The sequence below is a fragment of the Heterodontus francisci genome, chromosome 6, assembly GCF_036365525.1.
Source record: "Heterodontus francisci isolate sHetFra1 chromosome 6, sHetFra1.hap1, whole genome shotgun sequence".
In the NCBI taxonomy this organism is placed as follows: Eukaryota; Metazoa; Chordata; class Chondrichthyes; order Heterodontiformes; family Heterodontidae; genus Heterodontus; species Heterodontus francisci.
Window position 1 is genome coordinate 69,407,312 of NC_090376.1, and position 20,722 is coordinate 69,428,033.

General features: G+C 44.0%; 1 protein-coding gene across 4 annotated transcripts in view; it reads left to right on the forward strand.

Moving 5' to 3' along the window:
- Window positions 1–20,722, forward strand: part of LOC137371372 (E3 ubiquitin-protein ligase RNF149-like) — an 88,344-nt gene that overhangs the window by 51,134 nt on the left and 16,488 nt on the right. For all 4 annotated transcript variants that reach the window (XM_068033859.1, XM_068033860.1, XM_068033862.1 and 1 more), the window contains exons 5-6: window positions 8,992–9,074; window positions 11,766–11,862. In XM_068033859.1, the coding sequence (XP_067889960.1) occupies window positions 8,992–9,074; window positions 11,766–11,862 (180 nt within the window). The remainder of the gene's footprint in view (window positions 1–8,991; window positions 9,075–11,765; window positions 11,863–20,722) is intronic.

The window sequence follows — 20,722 nt, forward strand, 5'->3', positions numbered from 1 at the left end:
TACGTGGATAGCATGTTGAGGGAAGTGGTCATACCACAGGTTCGGACCATGCAGGCAGAGAGGAAATGAGTGATCGCCAGGCAGTCTAAGAGAGTGCAAGAGTACCCTGAGACAATCTCACATGCTAACTGGTTTTCCATTTTGGATACTGGTGAGGGCGATGGTTCTTCAAAGAATTGCAGCCAGAGCCAAGTCCGTGGCACTATGAGTGGCTCAGCTGCTCAAGAGTGGGGGGAAAGAAGAGTGGAAGAGCAATAGTGATAGGGGATTCATTAGTTAGGAGAACAAACAAGCGTTTCTGTGGCCCTAGACGTGACACCAGGATGGTATGTTGCCTCCCTGGTGCCAGGATCAAGGACGTCACAGAGCGGCTGCAGGACATTCTTCTGGGGGAGGGTGAACAGCCAGAGGTCGTGGTCCACATTGGTACCAACGACATAGGTAGGAAGAGGGCTGAGGTCTCCTGAATACAGATTTTAGGGAGCTAGGAGAGCGATTAAAAAGCAGGACCTCCAAAGCAGCAATCTCAGGATTGCTCCCAGTGGTAAGTATTCTACTTATAATAAATAGTTGATAAAGTTAAGGTATGGCAGGGCAGCTCGGCTGAGTGGAATGTGCATCCTGTGGCATGTGGGAAATCATGGACGCACCAAGTGTCCTAGACTGACACATCTGCAGGAAATGTTACCAGCTGCAGAAGCTTGAGCTCTGGGTTTTGGAACATGCTTACATGCTAGTGTGCATCTGAATAGGAGAATTGAGCGATTGAACATGTGATCAGAGGGAGGGCATCAGATTTCTGAGGCATTGGGACCGGTTCTGGGGCAGGTGGGACCTGTACAAGATGGACAGGGTGCACCTTAGCAGGACCAGGACTAACGTCCTTGCAGGGAGATTTGCTATTGCTGTTGAGGAGAGTTTAAACTAGATTGGCAGGGGATGGGGACCTGAGAGTGAGCTCAGATTGGAGGGAAGCAAAACTGGCAACAGGAAGTAGAAAAGTAGTAAGCGAAATTAGAACACAGGCGAAGCAAATAGGTTCAGAGTGTGGATAATGCTAAAAAGACAAAGTTAAGGGCACTATCTGAATGTATGCAGCATTCGCAGCAAGATACATGATTTGAAGGCACATATAGAGGTAAACTGGTATGATTTAATTGCCATTACAGAGACGTGGTTACGGGGTGACCAAGACAGGGAGATGAATATTCAAGAATATTCGTCGTTTAGGAAGGATAGGAAAAAAGGAAAAGGAGGTCTTAGTAAGGGATGAGATCAGTACATTAGTGAGAGAGGATCTTAGATCGAAGGATCAAGATGTAGAATCAGTTTGGTTGGAGCTAAGAAACAGCACGTGGCAGCAAACATTGGTGGGAGTTGTTTACAGGCCACCAAACAGTAGTGTTAATGTTGGTCACGGTATAAAGCAGGAATTTAGAGGTGCATGTAACATGTGTAATACAGTAATAATGGGCGACATCAATTTACAAATAGACTGGATAAACCTAATCAGTGCTAATGCTGTGGAGGATGAATTCCTGGAGTGTGTACGAGATGGGTTTCTGGAGCAGTATGTTGAAGAACCAACTAGGGATTGGGCTATTTTAGATTTAGTATTATGTAATGAGAAAGGGCTGATTGATAACCTTGCTGTAAAGGATCCTTTGGGAAATAGTGACCACAATATGATAGAATTCTACATTAAGTTTGAAAAAGATATATTTCATTCTGAAACTGGGGTCTTAAATCTGAACAAAGGAAACTATGAAGGTATGCGGGGCAAGTTGGCTATGGTGGATTGGGAAAATACACTTAAAGATTTGACGGTAGACAAATAATGGCTAGTATTTAAATAAGTATTCCATGGTCTGCAACAAATATACATTCCTCCAAAAAAAGAAAACCCAACAGGAAAGATAAATCAACCATGGCTAACATAAGAAGTTAAAGATTGAATTAAATCAAAGGAAGTGGCTTATGAGATTGCCAGAAAAAGTGGTATGCCCAGGGATTAGAAGCAATTTAGAATCTAGCAAAGGATGACCAAGAAACTGATAAAGAAAGGGAAAAGAGATTATGAATGCAAGCTAGCAAGAAACATAAAGGTAGACTGTAAAAGTTTCTTTAGGTATGTGGAAAGGAAAAGATTAGCAAAGACAAATGTGGGTCCATTATAATGGAGAATAGGGAAATGGCAGAGAAACTAAACAATTACTTTGTGTCTGTCTTCACAGAGGAAGATACAGAAAATCTCCCAGAAATAATAGGGAACCAAGGGGCTTGTGAAAATGAGGAACTGAAAGAAATTGGTATTAATAAAGCGGTAGTACTCGAAATATTAACTGGATTGAAGCTTGATAAACTCCCTGGACCATATAAGCTACATCCCAGAGTGTTAAAGGAGGTGGCTATAGAGATAGTGGATGCGTGGGTGGTTATCTTTCAAAATTCTGTAGATTCTGGAAAGGTTCCTGCAGACTGGAAAGTATCAAATGTAACCCCACTATTTAAGAAAGAGGGAGAGAGAAAACGGGGAACTACAGACCTGTTAGTTTGACTTCAGTAGTAGGGAAAATGTTAGAATCTACTATAAAGGATGTGATAACTAGACACGGAAAATAATGATATGATTGGGCAGAGTCAACATGCATTTATGAAAGGGAAATCATGTTTGACAAACCTGTTGGAGTTTTTTGAGGATGTAACTCGCAGAATAGATAAGGGGAATCCAGTGGATGTGGTGTATTTGAATTTTCAGAAGGCTTTTGATAAGGTCCCACACAGGAGGTTAGTAAATAAAATTAGAGCACATGGGATTGGGGGTAATATACGGCATGGATTGATAATTTCTTAACAGACAGAAAAGAGAGAGTAGGAATAATTGGGTCATTCTGAGGATGCAGGCTGTGACTAGTTGGGTACCACAAGGATCAGTGCTGGGGCCACAGCTGTTCATGATCTATATAAATGATTTGGATGTGGGGACTGAATGTAATATTTCCAAGTTTGTTGTTGACACAAAATTAGGAGGGAATGTAATTTGTGAGGAGGATGCAAGAAGGCTTCAAGGGGACTTGGACAGCCGAAGTGAATGGGCAAGAACATGGCAGATGGAGTATAATATGAATAAGTGTGAAGTCATCCACTTTGGTAGAAAAAACAAAAATGCACAGTATTTCTTAAATGGTGAGAGGTTGGGAAGTGTTGATCTCAAAGGGACCTGGGTGCCCTTGTTCATGAGTCACTAAAAGGTAGCATGCAGGTGTAGCAAGCAATTAAGAAGGCAAATAATATGTTGCCCTTCATCGCAAGGGGTTTTGAGTACAGGAGTAAAGAAGTCTTGCTGCAATTGTATTGCTTCGATTGTATAAAGCCTTGGTGAGACTGCACCTGGAGTATTGTGTACAGTTTTGGACTCCTCATCTAAGGAAGGATATACTTGCCTTAGAGGAAGTGCAATGGAGGTTCACTAGACTAATCCCTGGGATGACAGGATTGTCTTTTGAGGGGAGATTGAGGAAACTGGGCCTGTATGCTCTAGAGTTTTGAAGAATAAGTGGTGATCTCATTGAAACTTACAAAATTCTTACAGGGTGTGACAGGATGGAGGTAGATAGGATTTTTCCCCTGGCTGGTGAGTCTAGAACCAGAGGACATAGTCTCAGAATAAGGGGTAGATCATTTATGACTGAGATGAGGAGGAATTTCTTCACTCATAGGGTAGTGAATCTTTGGAGTTCTCTACCCCAGATGGCTGTGGAAGCTCAATCATTGAGCATGTTCAAGACAGAAATTGATAGATTTGTGGATACTAATGACATCAAGGGATATGGGGATAGTGCGGGAATGTGGAATTGAGGTAGATGATCAGCCATGATCTATTTGAATGGCAGAGCAGGCTCAATGGCCTAAATGGCCTACTCCTGTTCCTATGTTCCTCCCACTTAAAAGAAGCACTGAGGGTAGCAAGGGCACAGAATGTAATCTGGATGGGGGACTTCAATGCCCATCACGAAGATTGGGTAGCACCACTACTGACCGAGCTGACCGAGTCCTGAAGGACATGGCTGCTAGACTGGCCTGCGGCAGATGGTGAGGGAACCAATAAGGGAAAAACCTGCTTGATCTCACCCTCACAAACTACCCATCGCAGATGCATCTGGATAGCTCAGTATTGGTAGGAGTAACCACCATACAGTCCTGTGGAGACGAATTCTTACTTCACACTGAGGATACCGTCCATCGTATTCTGTGGCACTTACCACCGTGCAAAATGGGATAGATTCAGAACAGACCTAGCAGCTCAAAACTGGGCATCTATGATGTGCTGTGGATCATCAGCAGCAACAGAATTGTATTCAACTACAAGCTGTAATCTCATGGGCTGGCATATTCCTCACTCTACCATTCCCATCAGCCAGGGGATCAACCTTGATTCAGTGACGAGTGCAGGAAAGCATGCCAGGAGCAGCTCCAGGCATACCTAAAAATGAGGTGCCAACCTGGTGAAGCTGCAACACAGGACTGCATACATCGTAAACAGCAGAAGCAACATGCAATAGACAGGGCTAAGCGATCCCACAATCAATGGATCAGATCAAAGCTTTGCAGTCCTGTCACATCCAGTCGTGAATGATGGTGGACAATTAAACAACTAACAGAGGAGGAAGCTCCACAAACACTCCCATCCTCAATGGTGGGGAGTTCGGCATGTTAGTGCAAAAGACAAGGCTGAAGCATTTGCAACCATCTTCAACCAGAAGTGCTGAGTAGATGATCCATCTTAGCTTCCTCCTGAGGTCCCCAGCATCACAGATGCAAGTCTTCAGCCAATTTGATTCACTCCATGTGATATCAAGAAATGGCTGAATGTACTGGATACAGCCAAGGCTATAGGCCCTGACAGCATTCCAGCAGTAGTACTGAAGACTTGTGCTCCAGACATAACAATGCTCCTAGCCATGCTGTTCCAGTACAGCTACAATACTGGCATCTACCTGACAATGTGGAAAATTGCCCAGGTATGCCCTGTACACAAAAAGTAGAACAAATCCAATCTGGCCAATTACCGCCCCATCAGTCTGCTCTCGATCATCAGAGAAATGATGGAAGGTTTCATTGACAGCGCTATCAAGTGGTACTTACTCAGCAATAACCTGTTCACCGATGCTTAGGTTGGGTTCTGCCAGGGCCACTTGACCCCAGACCTCATTACAGCCTTGGTCCAAATATGGACAGACAAAAGAGGTGAGTTCAGGAGGTGAGGTGAGAGTGACTGCCTTTGATATCAAGGCAGCATTTGACTGAGTGTGGCATCACGGAGCCCTAGCAAAACTGGAGTCAACGGGAATCAGGGAGAAACTCTCCACTGGTTGGAGTCATACCTAGCACAAAGGAAGGTGGTTGTGGTTGTTGGTGGCTAAACATCTCAGGCCCAAGACCTCACTGCAGGAGTTCCTTAGGGTAGTGACCTAGGCCTAACCATCTTCAGCTGCTTCACCAATGACCTTCCCTCCACCATAAGGTCAGAAGTAGGATGTTTTCTGATGATTGCACAGTGTTCAGTCCCATTTGCAACACCTCAGATACTGAAGCAGTCCATGTCCATATATACTCATGTCGTGGAGTGGGGCTTGACCCTATGACCTTGTGTTTTAGAGGCAGGAGTACTAACACTCATCTAAATCTGATGTTTAAAACTGAATAATCTCTCTGAAGAATTCGTCTCTCAAGCACCAGACTACATAAATTTCAACTTGTCTAAAACTTGTCCTCCACTCTTCAGACTCTGGTGTCTCTTGCATCATTTCCCCCTTTTTACCTTTGCTGCGCAGGTCTCCGCCCTGTCCTGCAAATGTGGAGAAGTTTGAGGTAGTACACTTTGGGAGGATGAACAAGGAATAAGAGTTTATACTCAGTGCAAAGATTCTGCAAAGTGTGAGTGAACATAAAGCCCCGGGGTTCAATACGTAATTTGCTGCAAGTACAAGTGCAGGAAAATGAAATCCTAAAAAAGGCTAACAGCTTGTTGAATTATATGAATAGGAATATGTGGAATAGAAAGGAGGAAATAATGAAAAATTCATACAAAACATTAGTTAGGCAACCCATGGACTGACTTCTGTGCCCACAGTGGGGATCCGAGCACCAGGCCAAAAAGGTGGGGGGGAATCCCGTTTCGGCCAGCTGGAGACCCTCGGAGTGATTCTATGGCGCCAGGCCAATCAACAGTCCGGCGCCAGCATCTCCATCCCTTTAAAGACAGGGATCCTGCCTCCAAGAGTTGCTGGCCAATCAGAGGGCCAACAGCTCAGTAGTATCAGCAGCTCCACTGCCGGTGCTGCAGAGGCCATGGACCCAGGCCCAGCGCTGGAGCCCCAGACCTCAAGTAAGTGAGGCAAGGTCGCCAGGGCCAGTTCAGCAGGCCCCGGCAATGGTGGGGTGGGAGAAGGGTGGGCATTGAGTAAGGAGAAGGGGGTATAGGGACATATTTCGTTTGCTGACGGAGGCCCTCTCTGAGCCACAGATTGCCCATGGCAAAGGGCATCCCTGACCCCACCCCACCCCCACCAAGCCAGCAGGGAGGTCGCTTCACTTTATTGGACGACCTCCCCAAGTGACGGAGCCCTGCCCCCCCCCCCCCCCCCCCAATCCTCCCACCGCTGCTTAAATCCCAGCGGCAGCAGGAAGGGGCCCTTAAGTGGCTGTTAATAAGCCTCTGAAGGGCCTCAATTGGCTCAGAGGCAGGAAAGCCATCTTCGGCCTATCTCACCTCTGACAAAATCGCATTGCAACAGGGAGGCGAAGGGCCCTCTGTCCCACACGCCCCCACAACCCCTCCCCTGCCTCCCGTTGCAATTCTATTGGTACTCCCACCTCCGACCACTTATCGGGGGGGGGCCATAAATTCAGCCCCATATGTGCTGTTTTGGGTGCCCCATTATAGAACAGACATTAAACTCATAGAAAGGGTGCTGCATAGATTCACCAGGCTGATGTCAAGGATGGGAAAATATAGTATTGATGAGACAGTTGAGATACAGGGAGCAGAGAAGGCCAAAAAGAGATTTAATAGGGTTTTTCACAAATTATATGAAGAGTTTTTTCTCATTTTCTCTGGCTGGGGATCCAGTAAACCAGAATATGTGAAACCTTGGTGTCCTGTTTGGGGCAGGCTTGATGGGTCAGCTGGTCTATTCCTGTCCATCAATGTTTGTATGTTTGACTCTAAGCTGAGCTTTAAATCTTATATCCTATCCATCATCAAAATCGCCTGTTTTCACCCTCACAACTTACTTCATCTCAACCCGTACTACATACTCTCTCAAGCTGAAACATTTATTCATTCTTTGCCACTTCCAAATTTGATTATGCTAATACAGTAACCTGCCTGACACTAAATTTTCCTGGTCCAAATCAAAACTGTTACCTGGCATATTAAATTAAAACCAACATCTTCTTCCTATCCCTACATGGCCTTGATTCACTCCATCCCTACAACCTGCCCCTCAAATCTTTGACTCTGGCATTTTGTGCATTTCCCCTTCCTTCACACTAACATTGGTGTCAGGACCTTCAGTCAGATTGCCCTCACACACTGGAATTGACTCCCTAAATCCTTCTGCCTCTCCAGTTCTCTCTCCTCCTTTAAAAGCATTTTCACAACCAGACATTCAGTCACCCTTCCAAGACCATAAAAATGCTGCTCATATTTGCATTGCTGTGAAAATATGTTCAATGCAGCACACTTCTGTGCTACTTAAAGTGACATTGATACATTTTCTTTTCATCGTCTTTCCCTCATAGAGGCATACATTCATCTGGGCCCATACCCCAACCAAGGAAATAAAAGCAAAGTACTGTAGATGCTGGAAATCTGAAATAAGAACAGAAAGTGCTGGAAAGGTCATGGACCTGAAATGTCAACTCTGTATCTCTCTCCACAGATGCTGCCAGACCTGCTGGGTATTTCCAGCACTTTCTGTTTTTACCTCAACCAAGGGATCTGGGACCAGCCTGAAATTGGGCCTCAGACGTCATTAACATTTTTATGCGTGAGCCGCTAGTGCCTGTCACCCTCCACGGGCCGCTCTCAGATTAAAGATGTAGCATTTTGGACCACTTGTAAATCCCTGGAGAAGGGTTGGAGTTAGAATTGGCTGGGGTGATCATGATGACTGTGGAGTCGTAGGAGCGCTCCTAATCCTTCTGGCTCTACAGTAATGTTTTCTTTTTAAATTTAAATTTTTTAAAAACCTGCATTTTGTTGGCAGCTTCAGGGGCCACTGAAAAAGTCTGAGTGGGTCAGGCTCAGCACCAGCTCTACCAATAGTGAACACATTTTCCAGAGGGTTCCTCCAACAGGCATTAGGCCCCTTGCACATGAAATGTAAGAACCTAATGCCTGTTGTAGGTAATCACTCAAGCCATGGCCAATTTAGCAGTGACCCAAACGCATCTCTGATTGGCCTTAGGCCATTCTATTGCAAAATTTGTCGGTATTGTACCCATATAGACACCCAAAACACAGGCGCAACGACTACCAATTTCTATCCCAGTATCCTCTCTGGCAAAGAATTGCCAACAATTCCAAGTATCAGAGGTGTGACAGTTACTCCATATGGTTACCCTATTTGTCTAGACAACTGTTTAGGTGATTGCTTATCAGACAACCATAACTCAAGTTCTCAATTATGTCCTCCAGCTAATATTCCTCCTAAAATGGAGAATATGGGAAAACAAGCCTTTTGATACCTAAAGTTGTAAAACCACACTAAGTATAGCTTACATCCACAAAAATGTGTGCTTATCTGTCATACATATTTGTTCAATAGTGTACAACATTCAAAATCCTTTAAAAATATTTGATTTTTTAAAAAGCACTGACGTTTAATGTTCCATCTGTAGAGCATAACTCATCCCTATGTCAAAAATAATTTTCAATAGAAGTTTTGTGTACTGTATCTAACTTCACACTTTTACTTTTGTTAGGAAATAGATTTGGACATTGATGGTTGTGCTGTTTGCATTGAAGTGTATAGATCCCGCGATGTTGTGCGAATTCTCCCATGCAAGTATGTACCTTTAATGTAATATATAATACATTGATTTCGATATTTTAACCTGAAAGGACATGTAAAGGAATACAATCTGAATAGTCTTAATTTATAAAGACAAAAAATATTTTAAAATACCTCAAATAAAATGAAAAGTAGTTTTGGAATACTTTCTGAGCTCTCTTGACCTTTGCTACAAAAAAATACAATTTTGAACTGGGCAAATGGGCTACTGTAGAACTGTAATGATCACCTTGATTCTACATAAATAAGTGAGCTCTTATGTTGGTGAGGGAAGCAGTACTCCACAAGAAGAAATGGAAATCCTTGCACAACTGACACAAGCCACCTACTACTGGCAATTACAGAATAGATCCATGTGGACTAAGAATGAGGTGAAAAAATCAAACTTTAAAAATAAGACAATCTTGATGGTTAAAGAGCAATGGATTTCCGTCCATAGGGCTAAATATGAATGTGTGACTAAGTGGCAACCTTTCAGTTTGCTATTTTCCTTTGGTTGGCCATGTGGGGCACTTTTTTTGAGGAGGGGAGAAGAGAGGTGAAAGAGAGAGGAAGAGATGCACACTGATCTACTAAGCTAGCCCAGAAAGGTTGTTGAATAACGCAAGGTCTTACCTGGTACATAACTAGTACTCCAGTTCAAACTCAGTTTAGCAGAAATATGCAGGATGCAGTGGATTCTCAGCTGACATTTTTTTATGCATTTACATGTGATTTTGGGAAATTGTTTCTGGAAATGTCAACAGCTGGTATTGGGCAAAAGATGGCAACTAATAGTACAGAGAAATTGGTGCGGTAAATGAAGCCAAGATTAAGTGAATGTAGACGGTGAGGTTTTAGCATGTACAGTAGTGACAATTTGGTACTGAGTCTACTACTCAATTTTGATGCACACTTAAACACAAGTAGGCCTGGGTTTATTGGTATTGATCCAAATAAATTTAGCATTATCTCTGCATAGAGTTCATTATCAAATTAAATATTTTGTTTATCTTCCAACATTTGCACAAATTGGGAAGATTCAGGTTTTGAGAAAATTTCAGATTATTCACATTAAATAATCATTATTTTCCTAAAAGTATTTGCAGTCATGTACACAACTCATAGAACCAATTAAATAAGCAAAGTGTTGATCTTTTTGTAATCATACACAGATAGTTGTGTAAATAAAGTCATGTTTAAGATCTCAGCATTATTAACCTCCTTCAGTCCGAGAACCCTCCAAGATCTCTGTGTTCCGCCAGTTAAGAACATAAGAAATAGGAGCAGGAGTAGGCCATTTGACTCTTGGAGCCTGCTCCACCATCAATAAGATCATGGCTGATCTTCTAACTCAACTTCACCTTTTCTCACTATCCCCATATCCCTTAATTTCCTTAGTGTCCAAAAATCTATCCACCTCTGTCTTGAATATATTCAATGATTGAGCATCCACTGTTCTCTGGGGTAGAGAATTCCAAAGATTCACAACCCTTTGAGTGAAGAAATTTCTCCTGATCTCAGTCCTAAATGGCCTGCCACTTATTCTGAGAATGTGACCGCATTCTAGATTCCCCAGTCAGGGGAAACATTTTCTCAGCATCTATCCTGTCAAGCCCCTTAAGAATGTTTCAATTAGATCACCTTCTTCTAAACTCTAGGGAACATAGGCCTAGTCTACTGAATCTTTCCTCATAGGATAATCCCCTCATCCCAGAAACCTTTGTTGCACTCCCTCTAGGGCAAGTATGTTCTTCCTAAGGTATGGAGACTAAAACTGCGCACAGTACTCCAGGTGTGGCATCACTTATGCCCTGTATAATTGTGATAAAACTTGTTTACTCTGATACTCCAATCCTTTTGTAACAAAAGCTAACCTACCATTTGATTTCCTAATTGCTTGCTGTACCTGCATGTTCTGGTCTCTTGGGCATTATTATTGTTCTATCATGGCAGCTGTGCCTTCAGCTGCTGAAGCCCTAAATTCTGAAATTCTTTCCTTAAATTCTCTACGCATGTCTATCTCTCTCTCCTCCTTTAAAATGCTCCTTAAAACCTACTTCTTTGACCAAGATCCTGTACTAATATCTCCTTATGTGGCTTGATGTCAAATTTCATTTGATCGTTCCTGAGATGTGCCTTGGGGCGTTTAACTATGTTAAAGGCACTATATGAATGCAAGTTGTTGTTATTAGAATTTGTTTGAAACCATGCCCAAACAAAATTCTCCATGCATGGGTTTCTCATTTATACTCAATAAATGAGTCATGATTTGAGTTTAGAAAAGGTGTTGTACTTGAAATGTCAGCTAAATGCCTACCTGGAGGATAGAAAGTAAGAGAATGTGTGAATTGCGCCGCTCAATTACCTCTGGTGATCAACATATTTCCAGATCTGATTTCTGTACTTAAATCTAATTAATTTTTAATGATTGGGCATAAATTACAATTGTGAATGAATCTATTATGTTTTAGCGTTCTACGTAAGTTCTGTATCAGCATTGTTGGAACAGAAGTTGTAACTTCTTAGATGTTCAGACATTCTTTGCCTCTTGCTTATATGAATTTAGCAGGAATTGAATACACACAATACTTATAAACCAATCTCGAGGAGAACATGACTTGTAAGAAATAGCTGGCAAGCTGTGGTTTGAAACCAGTTCAAGTATACACTGCCATCTGTTCATGATTTGTATCTGTTTTTTAGGCATGTTTTCCACAGAATATGTATTGATCCATGGCTTCTTGAGCACCAAACCTGTCCAATGTGTAAACTTGATGTCATTAAAGCGCTTGGCTTTGTGGTAAGTGATGGAAAAATAATCAGATGAAATAATTAGTTATTCAGCTGGCATAAAGTTAAAAGAGAATATGTATAATTAGCAGAATAAATATTTATAATGTTGTATTAAATGATAACACTCTTTCCTCTGAGTCAGAACACCGTGGATTTAAGCCTCACTCCAGAAAGAGTACATAATGTAGGCTGACATTTCAGCACAGTGCTAAGGAAGTACTGCACTGTGAGTGGTGCCATCTTTTGGATGAGATATTAAATTGGAACCACAGCTGCTTGCACATGTGGCTATAAAAGGTCCCTTGGCAGTATTCAGAGAAGAACAGCAGAGTTTCCACTGTGGCCTGATCAACATTCATCACTCTACCACCAATCAAACAGTCAACTATCTCATTGCTGTTTTGAGACCGTGCTGCTGAATTTGCCTATATTACACAGTGACTATACTTCAAAAGTACTTCACTGGCTATGATGTGCTTTTGGATGTTGTGAGGATGTATAAAGTGCTGTATAAATCCAACTTCTTCTTTCTTACTGAACATGCCATTGTATCAGTAAGCAGACTGAATAATTCCCAAAGGACATTTGGATATATTTGCCAAATTATATCATCAACAATTCACATCTCTCCTGGACGTTGTCTCCTTGTTAGGTATGGATTCTTTGGGACCTGTAATGATGATTGTTGGCACGCTATTTAATTACTGCCAAGCCATCTGCTGTCCTTGCACATATCTAGCTTGGGCAATAACTAATGATCGGACTTAGAAATTCTGCCTGATTTCCTCTTCTCTAACCCAAAGAGGTTGTAGCACCCTTTCCTCACCTGTGTGGCTCAGCCGTCTAACAGTAATTGTAATGTTGGGCAAAAGTATAAATCAGGAAATTGGAGGTGTATGTAACAAGGGTAATATAGTAATCATGGGGGACTTTAATCTTCATGTAGACTGGGCAAACCAAATTTGCAGGAATAGTGTGGAGGACAAGTTCATGGAATGTATACAAGATAGTTTGTTAGATCAGTATGTCGAAGAACCAACTAGGGAACTGACTATTTTGGATGCTGGTTCATTTTTCTCCTCCTCGTGTTTCTTTCTCAATCCCTCTACTTTGCATTTGCGTTTAGACTGCTGTTCTCCTGCCATTCACAGCTCATCCAGACTTTACTTGTCCCATTACCACTCCCTTTGGCTTTCTACCATGAAACCTTTTGTCATATAATCTGTCCTGCCTTCCATTCCATTACAGACCTTCCCTTTTAGAATTAGAATTAGAATTAGAATATTACAGCGCAGTACAGGCCCTTCGGCCCTCGATGTTGCGCCGATCATCTGACCTACACTATTCCATTTACATCCATATGTCTATCCAATGACCACTTAAATGCCCTTAAAGTTGGCGAGTCTACTACTGTTGCAGGCAGGGCGTTCCACGCCCCTACTACTCTCTGCGTAAAGAAACTACCTCTGACATCTGTCCTATATCTTTCACCCCTCAACTTAAAGCTATGTCCCCTCGTGTTTGCCATCCTCATCCGAGGAAAAAGACTCTCACTATCCACCCTATCTAACCCTCTGATTATCTTGTATGTCTCTATTAAGTCACCTCTCCTCCTCCTTCTCTCTAACGAAAACAACCCCAAGTCCCTCAGCCTTTCCTCGTAAGACCTTCCTTCCATACCAGGCAACATCCTAGTAAATCTCCTCTGCACCCTTTCCAAAGCTTCGACATCCTTCCTATAATGCGGTGACCAGAACTGCACGCAATACTCCAGGTGCGGCCTCACCAGAGTTTTGTACAGCTGCATCATGACCCCGTGGCTCTGAAACTCGATCCCCCTACTAATAAAGGCTAACACACCATATGCCTTCTTAACAGCCCTATTAACCTGGGTAGCAACTTTCAGGGATTTATGTACCTGGATACCAAGATCTCTCTGCTCATCTACACTACCAAGAATCTTCCCATTAGCCCAGTACTCTGCATTGCTGTTACTCCTTCCAAAGTGAATCACCTCACACTTCTCCGCATTAAACTCCATTTGCCATCTCTCAGCCCAGCTCTGCAGCCTATCTATGTCCCTCTGTACCCTACAACACCCTTCGACACTATCCACAACTCCACCGACCTTCGTGTCATCCGCAAATTTACTAACCCACCCTTCTACACCCTCATCCAGGTCGTTTATAAAAATGACAAACAGCAGTGGCCCCAAAACAGAACCTTGCGGTACACCACTAGTAACTAAACTCCAGGATGAACATTTGCCATCAACCACCACCCTCTGTCTTCTTTCAGCTAGCCAATTTCTGATCCAAAGCTCTAAATCACCTTCAACCCCATACTTGCGTATTTTCTGCAATAGCCTACCGTGGGGAACCTTATCAAACGCCTTACTGAAATCCATATACACCACATCCACGGCTTTACCCTCATCCACCTGTTTGGTCACCTTCTCGAAAAACTCAATAAGGTTTGTGAGGCACGACCTACCTTTCACAAAACCGTGCTGACTATCGCAAATGAACTTATTCTTTTCAAGATGATTATAAATCCTGTCTCTTATAACCTTTTCCAACATTTTACCCACAACCGAAGTAAGGCTCACAGGTCTATAATTACCAGGGCTGTCTCTACTCCCCTTCTTGAACAAGGGGACAACATTTGCTATCCTCCAGTCCTCCGGCACTACTCCTGTCGACAATGACGACTTAAAGATCAACAACAACGGCTCTGCAATCTCCTCCCTGGCTTCCCAGAGAATCCTAGGATAAATCCCATCTGGCCCAGGGGACTTATCTATTTTCACTCTTTCCAAAATTGCTAACACCTCCTCCTTGTGAATCTCAATCCCATCTAGCCTAGTAGGCTGTATCTCAGTAATCTCCTCGGCAACATTTTCTTTCTCTACTGTAAATACTGACGAAAAATATTCATTTAACGCTTCCCCTATCTCCTCTGATTCCGCACACAACTTCCCACTACTATCCTTGATTGGCCCTGTTCTAACTCTTATCATTCGTTTATTCCTGATATACCTATAGAAAGCCTTAGGGTTTTCTTTGATCCTATCCGCCAATGACTTCTCGTGTCCTCTCCTTGCTCTTCTTAGCCCTCCCTTTAGATCCTTCCTGGCTCGCTTGTAACTCTCAAGCGCCCTAACTGAGCCTTCACGTCTCATCCTAACATAAGCCGCCCTCTTCCTCTTGACAAGCGCTTCAACTTCTTGAGTAAACCACGGCTCCCTCGCTCGACAACTTCCTCCCTGCCTGACAGGTACATACTTATCAAGGACACGCATTAGCTGCTCCTTGAATAAGCTCCACATTTCGTTTGTGCCCATCCCCTGCAGTTTCCTTCCCCATCCTACACATCCTAAATCTTGCCTAATCGCGTCATAATTTCCTTTCCCCCAGCTATAATTCTTGCCCTGCGGTATATACCTGTCCCTGCCCATCGCTAAGGTAAACCTAACCGAATTGTGATCACTATCGCCAAAGTGCTCACCTACATCTAAATCGAACACCTGGCCGGGTTCATTACCCAGTACCAAATCCAATGTGGCATCGCCCCTGGTTGGCCTGTCCACATACTGTGTCAGAAAACCCTCCTGCACACACTGGACAAAAACAGACCCATCTAAAGTACTCGAACTATAGTATTTCCAGTCAATATTTGGAAAGTTAAAGTCCCCCATAACCACTACCCTGTTACTCTCGCTCCTGTCGAGAATCATCTTCGCTATCCTTTCCTCTACATCTCTGGAACTATTCGGAGGTCTATAGAAAACTCCCAACAGGGTGACCTCTCCTCTCCTGTTTCTAACCTCGGCCCATACTACCTCAGTAGACGAGTCCTCAAACGTCCTTTCTGCCGCTGTAATACTTTCCTTGATTAACAATGCCACACCCCCCCCTCTTTTACCCTCTTCTCTGTTCTTTCTGAAACATCTAAATCCCGGAACCTGCAACATCCATTCCTGCCCCTGCTCTACCCATGTCTCCGAAATGGCCACAACATCAGGATCCCAGGTACCAACCCATGCTGCAAGCTCACCCACCTTATTCCGGATGCTCCTGGCGTTGAAGTAGACACACTTTAAACCAAGTTCTTGCTTGCCAGTGCCCTCTTGCGTCCCTGTAACCTTATCCCCTACCTCACTACTCTCAACAGCCTGTACACTGGCACTGCAATTTAGGTTCCCATTCCCCTGCTGATTTAGTTTAAACCCCCCCGAAGAGCACTAACAAATCTCCCCCCCAGGATATTGGTACCCCTCTGGTTCAGGTGAAGACCATCCTGTTTGTAGAGGTCCCACCTACCCCAGAAAGAGCCCCAATTATCCAGGAAACCAAAACCCTCCCTCCTACACCATCCCTGCAGCCACGTGTTCAACTCCTCTCTCTCCCTATTCCTCTCTTCGCTAGCACGTGGCACAGGCAACAACCCAGAGATAACAACTCTGGTTGTTGTCGCTCTAAGCTTCCACCCTAGCTCCCTGAATTTCTGCCTTAAATCCCCATCTCTCTTCCTACCTATGTCGTTGGTGCCTATGTGGACCACGACTTGGGGGTGCTCCCCCTCCCCCTTAAGGATCCCAAAAACACGATCGGAGACATCACGTACCCTGGCACCTGGGAGGCAACACACCAACCGTGAGTCTCTCTCGTTCCCACAGAACCTCCTATCTGTTCCCCTAACTATGGAGTCCCCAATGACTAATGCTCTACGCCTCTTCCCTTTTCCCTTCTGAGCAACAGGGACAGACTCTGTGCCAGAGACCTGCACCCCATTGCTTACCCCTGGTAAGTCGTCCCCCCCAACAGTATCCAAAACGGTATACCTGTTGTTGAGGGAAACGGCCACAGGGGATCCCTGCACTGCCTGCTGGTTCCCTTTCCTTCTCCTGACGGTAACCCATCTACCTACTTCTTTTACCTGAGGTGTGACTGCCTCCCTATAACTCCTGTCAATAATCCCCTCCGCCTCCCGAATGATCCGAAGTTCATCCAGCTCCAGCTCCAGTTCCCTAACGCGGTCTGCGAGGAGCTGGAGTTGGGTGCACTTCCCGCAGATGCAGTCAGCAGGGACACTCTTGGCGACCCCTACCTCCCACATTCTGCAGGAGGAACATACAACTGCCTTTACCTCCATTCCCACTATTCTAGATTCCCAATAAATCTACTGAAAAACCAAACGAAAAAAAAAGTCAAAACTTGTTCGCTTAGCAATCCGACGGACTGAAGTTTTAAATAAAAAGCTTACCTTATCAACACCCTAGAGTCCTTTTTTTTTGGTTAGAGGAGGAGGGTGGGTGGGAGACACTACAGGTGTAGTGTCTCGGGTACTGCCACTGCCCAAATAAATAGTTTTCCCCTACCCAGCAGTCCCCGGTCCTCCGAAACAAAAAAGGGATTAACTTGTAACTTACTGAAATTGACCGCTCAGCTGAAAGTCCGCTCCGCACCCCGTTCTATCAAGGCTGCTCCTCGCAAAAGACAAAGATTTTAAAACTGCCCAAATAAATAGTTTTCCCCTACCCAGCAGTCCCCGGTCCTCCGAAACAAAAAAGGGATTAACTTGTAACTTACTGAAATTGACCGCTCAGCTGAAAGTCCGCTCCGCACCCCGTTCTATCAAGGCTGCTCCTCGCAAAAGACAAAGATTTTAAAACTGCCCAAATAAATAGTTTTCCCCTACCCAGCAGTCCCCGGTCCTCCGAAACAAAAAAGGGATTAACTTGTAACTTACTGAAATTGACCGCTCAGCTGAAAGTCCGCTCCGCACCCCGTTCTATCAAGGCTGCTCCTCGCAAAAGACAAAGATTTTAAAACTGCCCAAATAAATAGTTTTCCCCTACCCAGCAGTCCCCGGTCCTCCGAAACAAAAAAGGGATTAACTTGTAACTTACTGAAATTGACCGCTCAGCTGAAAGTCCGCTCCGCACCCCGTTCTATCAAGGCTGCTCCTCGCAGCCTTCCCCCCATTCACTTGCTCAAAACCTATTACATTTCTAACTTTTCATGGTTCTAGAGGAAAGTTCACACACCTGAAACATTAATGCTTTTTTTATCAAAACAGCTGCTTCCTGACCTGCTGAGTATATCCAGCATTTTCTGTTTTTATTTCAGATTTCCAGCATCTGCAGTATTTTGCATTTGTATTTTGGATCTGGTATTGAGAATTGAGAAAGGGTTAATTCATTAACCTGTAGTAAAGGGGCCTCTCCAGAAGACTGACCATATAATGAAATAATTTTATATTGAGTTGAAAGTGATTTAATTAAGGCTGTGTTTGCTGACAATGCAACTACTAGGTGGCGCGGTACGGGCACATGCACAAATGCAACCTGATCGACTGAAATGTCACTGTCTGAGACATCTCAGGCAGCTGCCAATAATAAAAATGGCACTGCTCAGTTTGACAAAAGAACGAATTGAACCCAAACCCCTTCCCCCCCCTCAATGGCCCCGATTGCTGCATTCAGTTTCCCGCTCAACCCACCATCGTCGCTTCCCTTCGCCACTCCCTCCTGCACTCACCTGCTTACCGCTGCATTGTACCGCTCCCGACTGCTCGCCATTCCCTTCCACTGCTTGCTCTCTGCCTCGTTGCCTGGAGAAGCGGTTGGAGGGGGGAAGCATCGTGGCAGGAAGCGAGCAGTTGGGAGCGGGAGAGAACAGAGGGCTGGAGCGGCAAGCAGTCAGGGGTGGCAGGATGGAGTGGTGAGCAGATGGGCACGGGAGGGAGCAGGGAAGAGAAATGGTGATTGAGGCGGTGATTGCAGGAGGGAGCAGGGTACTGTTGCTGGGGGGGAGGGTGGTTGGAGACGGCAATCGAATGCCATTGAGGGGTGAGGCAACACTTGGATGTCATTATGTGGTGACACGATGCGCGCATGCATGGATTCAAGCTGGCAAATGTTCGGACGCGCTAATGATGTCGGCGATCGCTCTGCGGATGCTCTGCATTGTCAGGAGACACGCCATTTAATTAAATACGAAACTAGGATCGAAAATCTAAACAAAGCAAACGACGTAGGTACATTAAAAGATATGACAGTAGACAAGCAATGGCTAGCATTTAAATAATTAATACATAATCTGCAAAAGTATACATCCTTTAAGGCACAAAAGCCTCACAAACAAAGTGGTCCAACTGTGGCTAAGCGGAATTAAAGGTAGTATTAGATCAAAAGAAGTAGCTTATAATGTTACCCTCTGAAATGGCCCAACAAGCCTCTCCGTTGAGGGCGATTAAGGATGGGCAATAAATGCTGGTCTAGCCAGCGATGCCCACATCCCACAAGCGAATAAAAAAAAATAATGGGGCGAAGTGTGATATTATCCACTTTGGCAGGTAAAATAAAAAAGCAGGCTGTTTTTTGAATGGTGATAGATTTGGAAAGGTGTGCATTTAGAGGGACCTGGATGTTCTTGTATATGATTCACAGAAAATTAACAAGCAGGTACAGCAAGCTATTGGGAAGGCAAATAGTATGACAGCTTTTGTTACAAAGGAATTGGAATACAAGAGTAAAGAAGTCTTATTACAATTGTACAGAGTGTTGGTGAGGCTGCACCTGGAGTATTGTGTGTAGTTTTGGTCTCCTTATACAAAGCAGTACATACTTGTCCTAGAGGGAATGCAACAAAGGTTTGTAAGACTAGTTCCTGGGAGAGGGGATTGTCCTATGAGGAGAGATTGAGTAGACTAGGCCTATATTTCCTGGACTTTAGAAGAATGAGAGGTGATCTAATTGAAACATATAAAATTCTTAAGGGGCTTGACAGGGTAGCTGCTGAGAAAATGTTTCCCCTGGTTGGAGAATCTAGAACATGGGTTCACAGTCTCAGAATAAAGGGTTGGCTATTTAGGACTGAGATAAGGAGAAATTTCTTTGGAATTTTGTACCCCAAGAGCTATGGCTGCTCAGTCTTTGAGTATATTCAAGACAAAGGTCAATAGATTTTTAGGTATTAAGGGATATTGGGATAGTGCGGAATGTGGAGTTAAGGTAGAAGATCAGCCATGATCTTGTTGAATGGCAGAGCAGGTTTGAAGTTCAAAAGGCGTACTCTTGCTCCTGTTTCTTATGTTCATGCTCCCTTGATCCCATTCCCACTAAACTGCTGGCCACCCGACTGGTTTTCATGCAATGACATTTGAAATGGCTCCTTCTCTGCAGGCACTTACACTCTCTTTCAAGATCACTGTCATCACCCACTTTCTCAGAACACCCACCCTTGCCTGCTCTGTCCTTGCAAACTACAGCCCTTTGTCCAATGTTTCAATATTTGAAAGTGCTTGTCTGTAAAATTGTTGCCTCCCACTGTGCCCATCTCTCCTGCAGCCCCTGTTTTCAGCTCTCCAATCAGTTTCTGCCCTTCCAAAACGACCCTTCCAATAATCTACATTCTCTGTGACTGTGTGCATTTTCCCTCTTCGTCCTTCTTGATCTCACTGCAACCTTTTGGCATGGTCATCCACACCAATTATCTCCAGTGCCTCTTCTCCCTTGTCCAGCTTGGTGACAGATTTTTGATCGACAAGGGAGTCATGGGTTATGGGGGCAGACAGGAAAGTGGAGTTACGGCCACAATCAGATCAACCACAATTTTATTGAATGGCAGAGCAAGCTCGAGGGGCTAAATGGCCTATTCCTGCTCCTCTTTCTTATGATCGTATGTGACTGTTCTTAATGATCATAATCAGAGCATCTCCAGCAATGGATTCTCTTCTCCATGCACTATTATATACAGAGTCACCCAAACTTCTATCCTCGCCTCTTATTTTCCTCCTGTACATGCTGCCCCGTGTGCTTCAGCTTTTGCCTCACAATTAGCGGCAGTCCCTTCAGCCACATA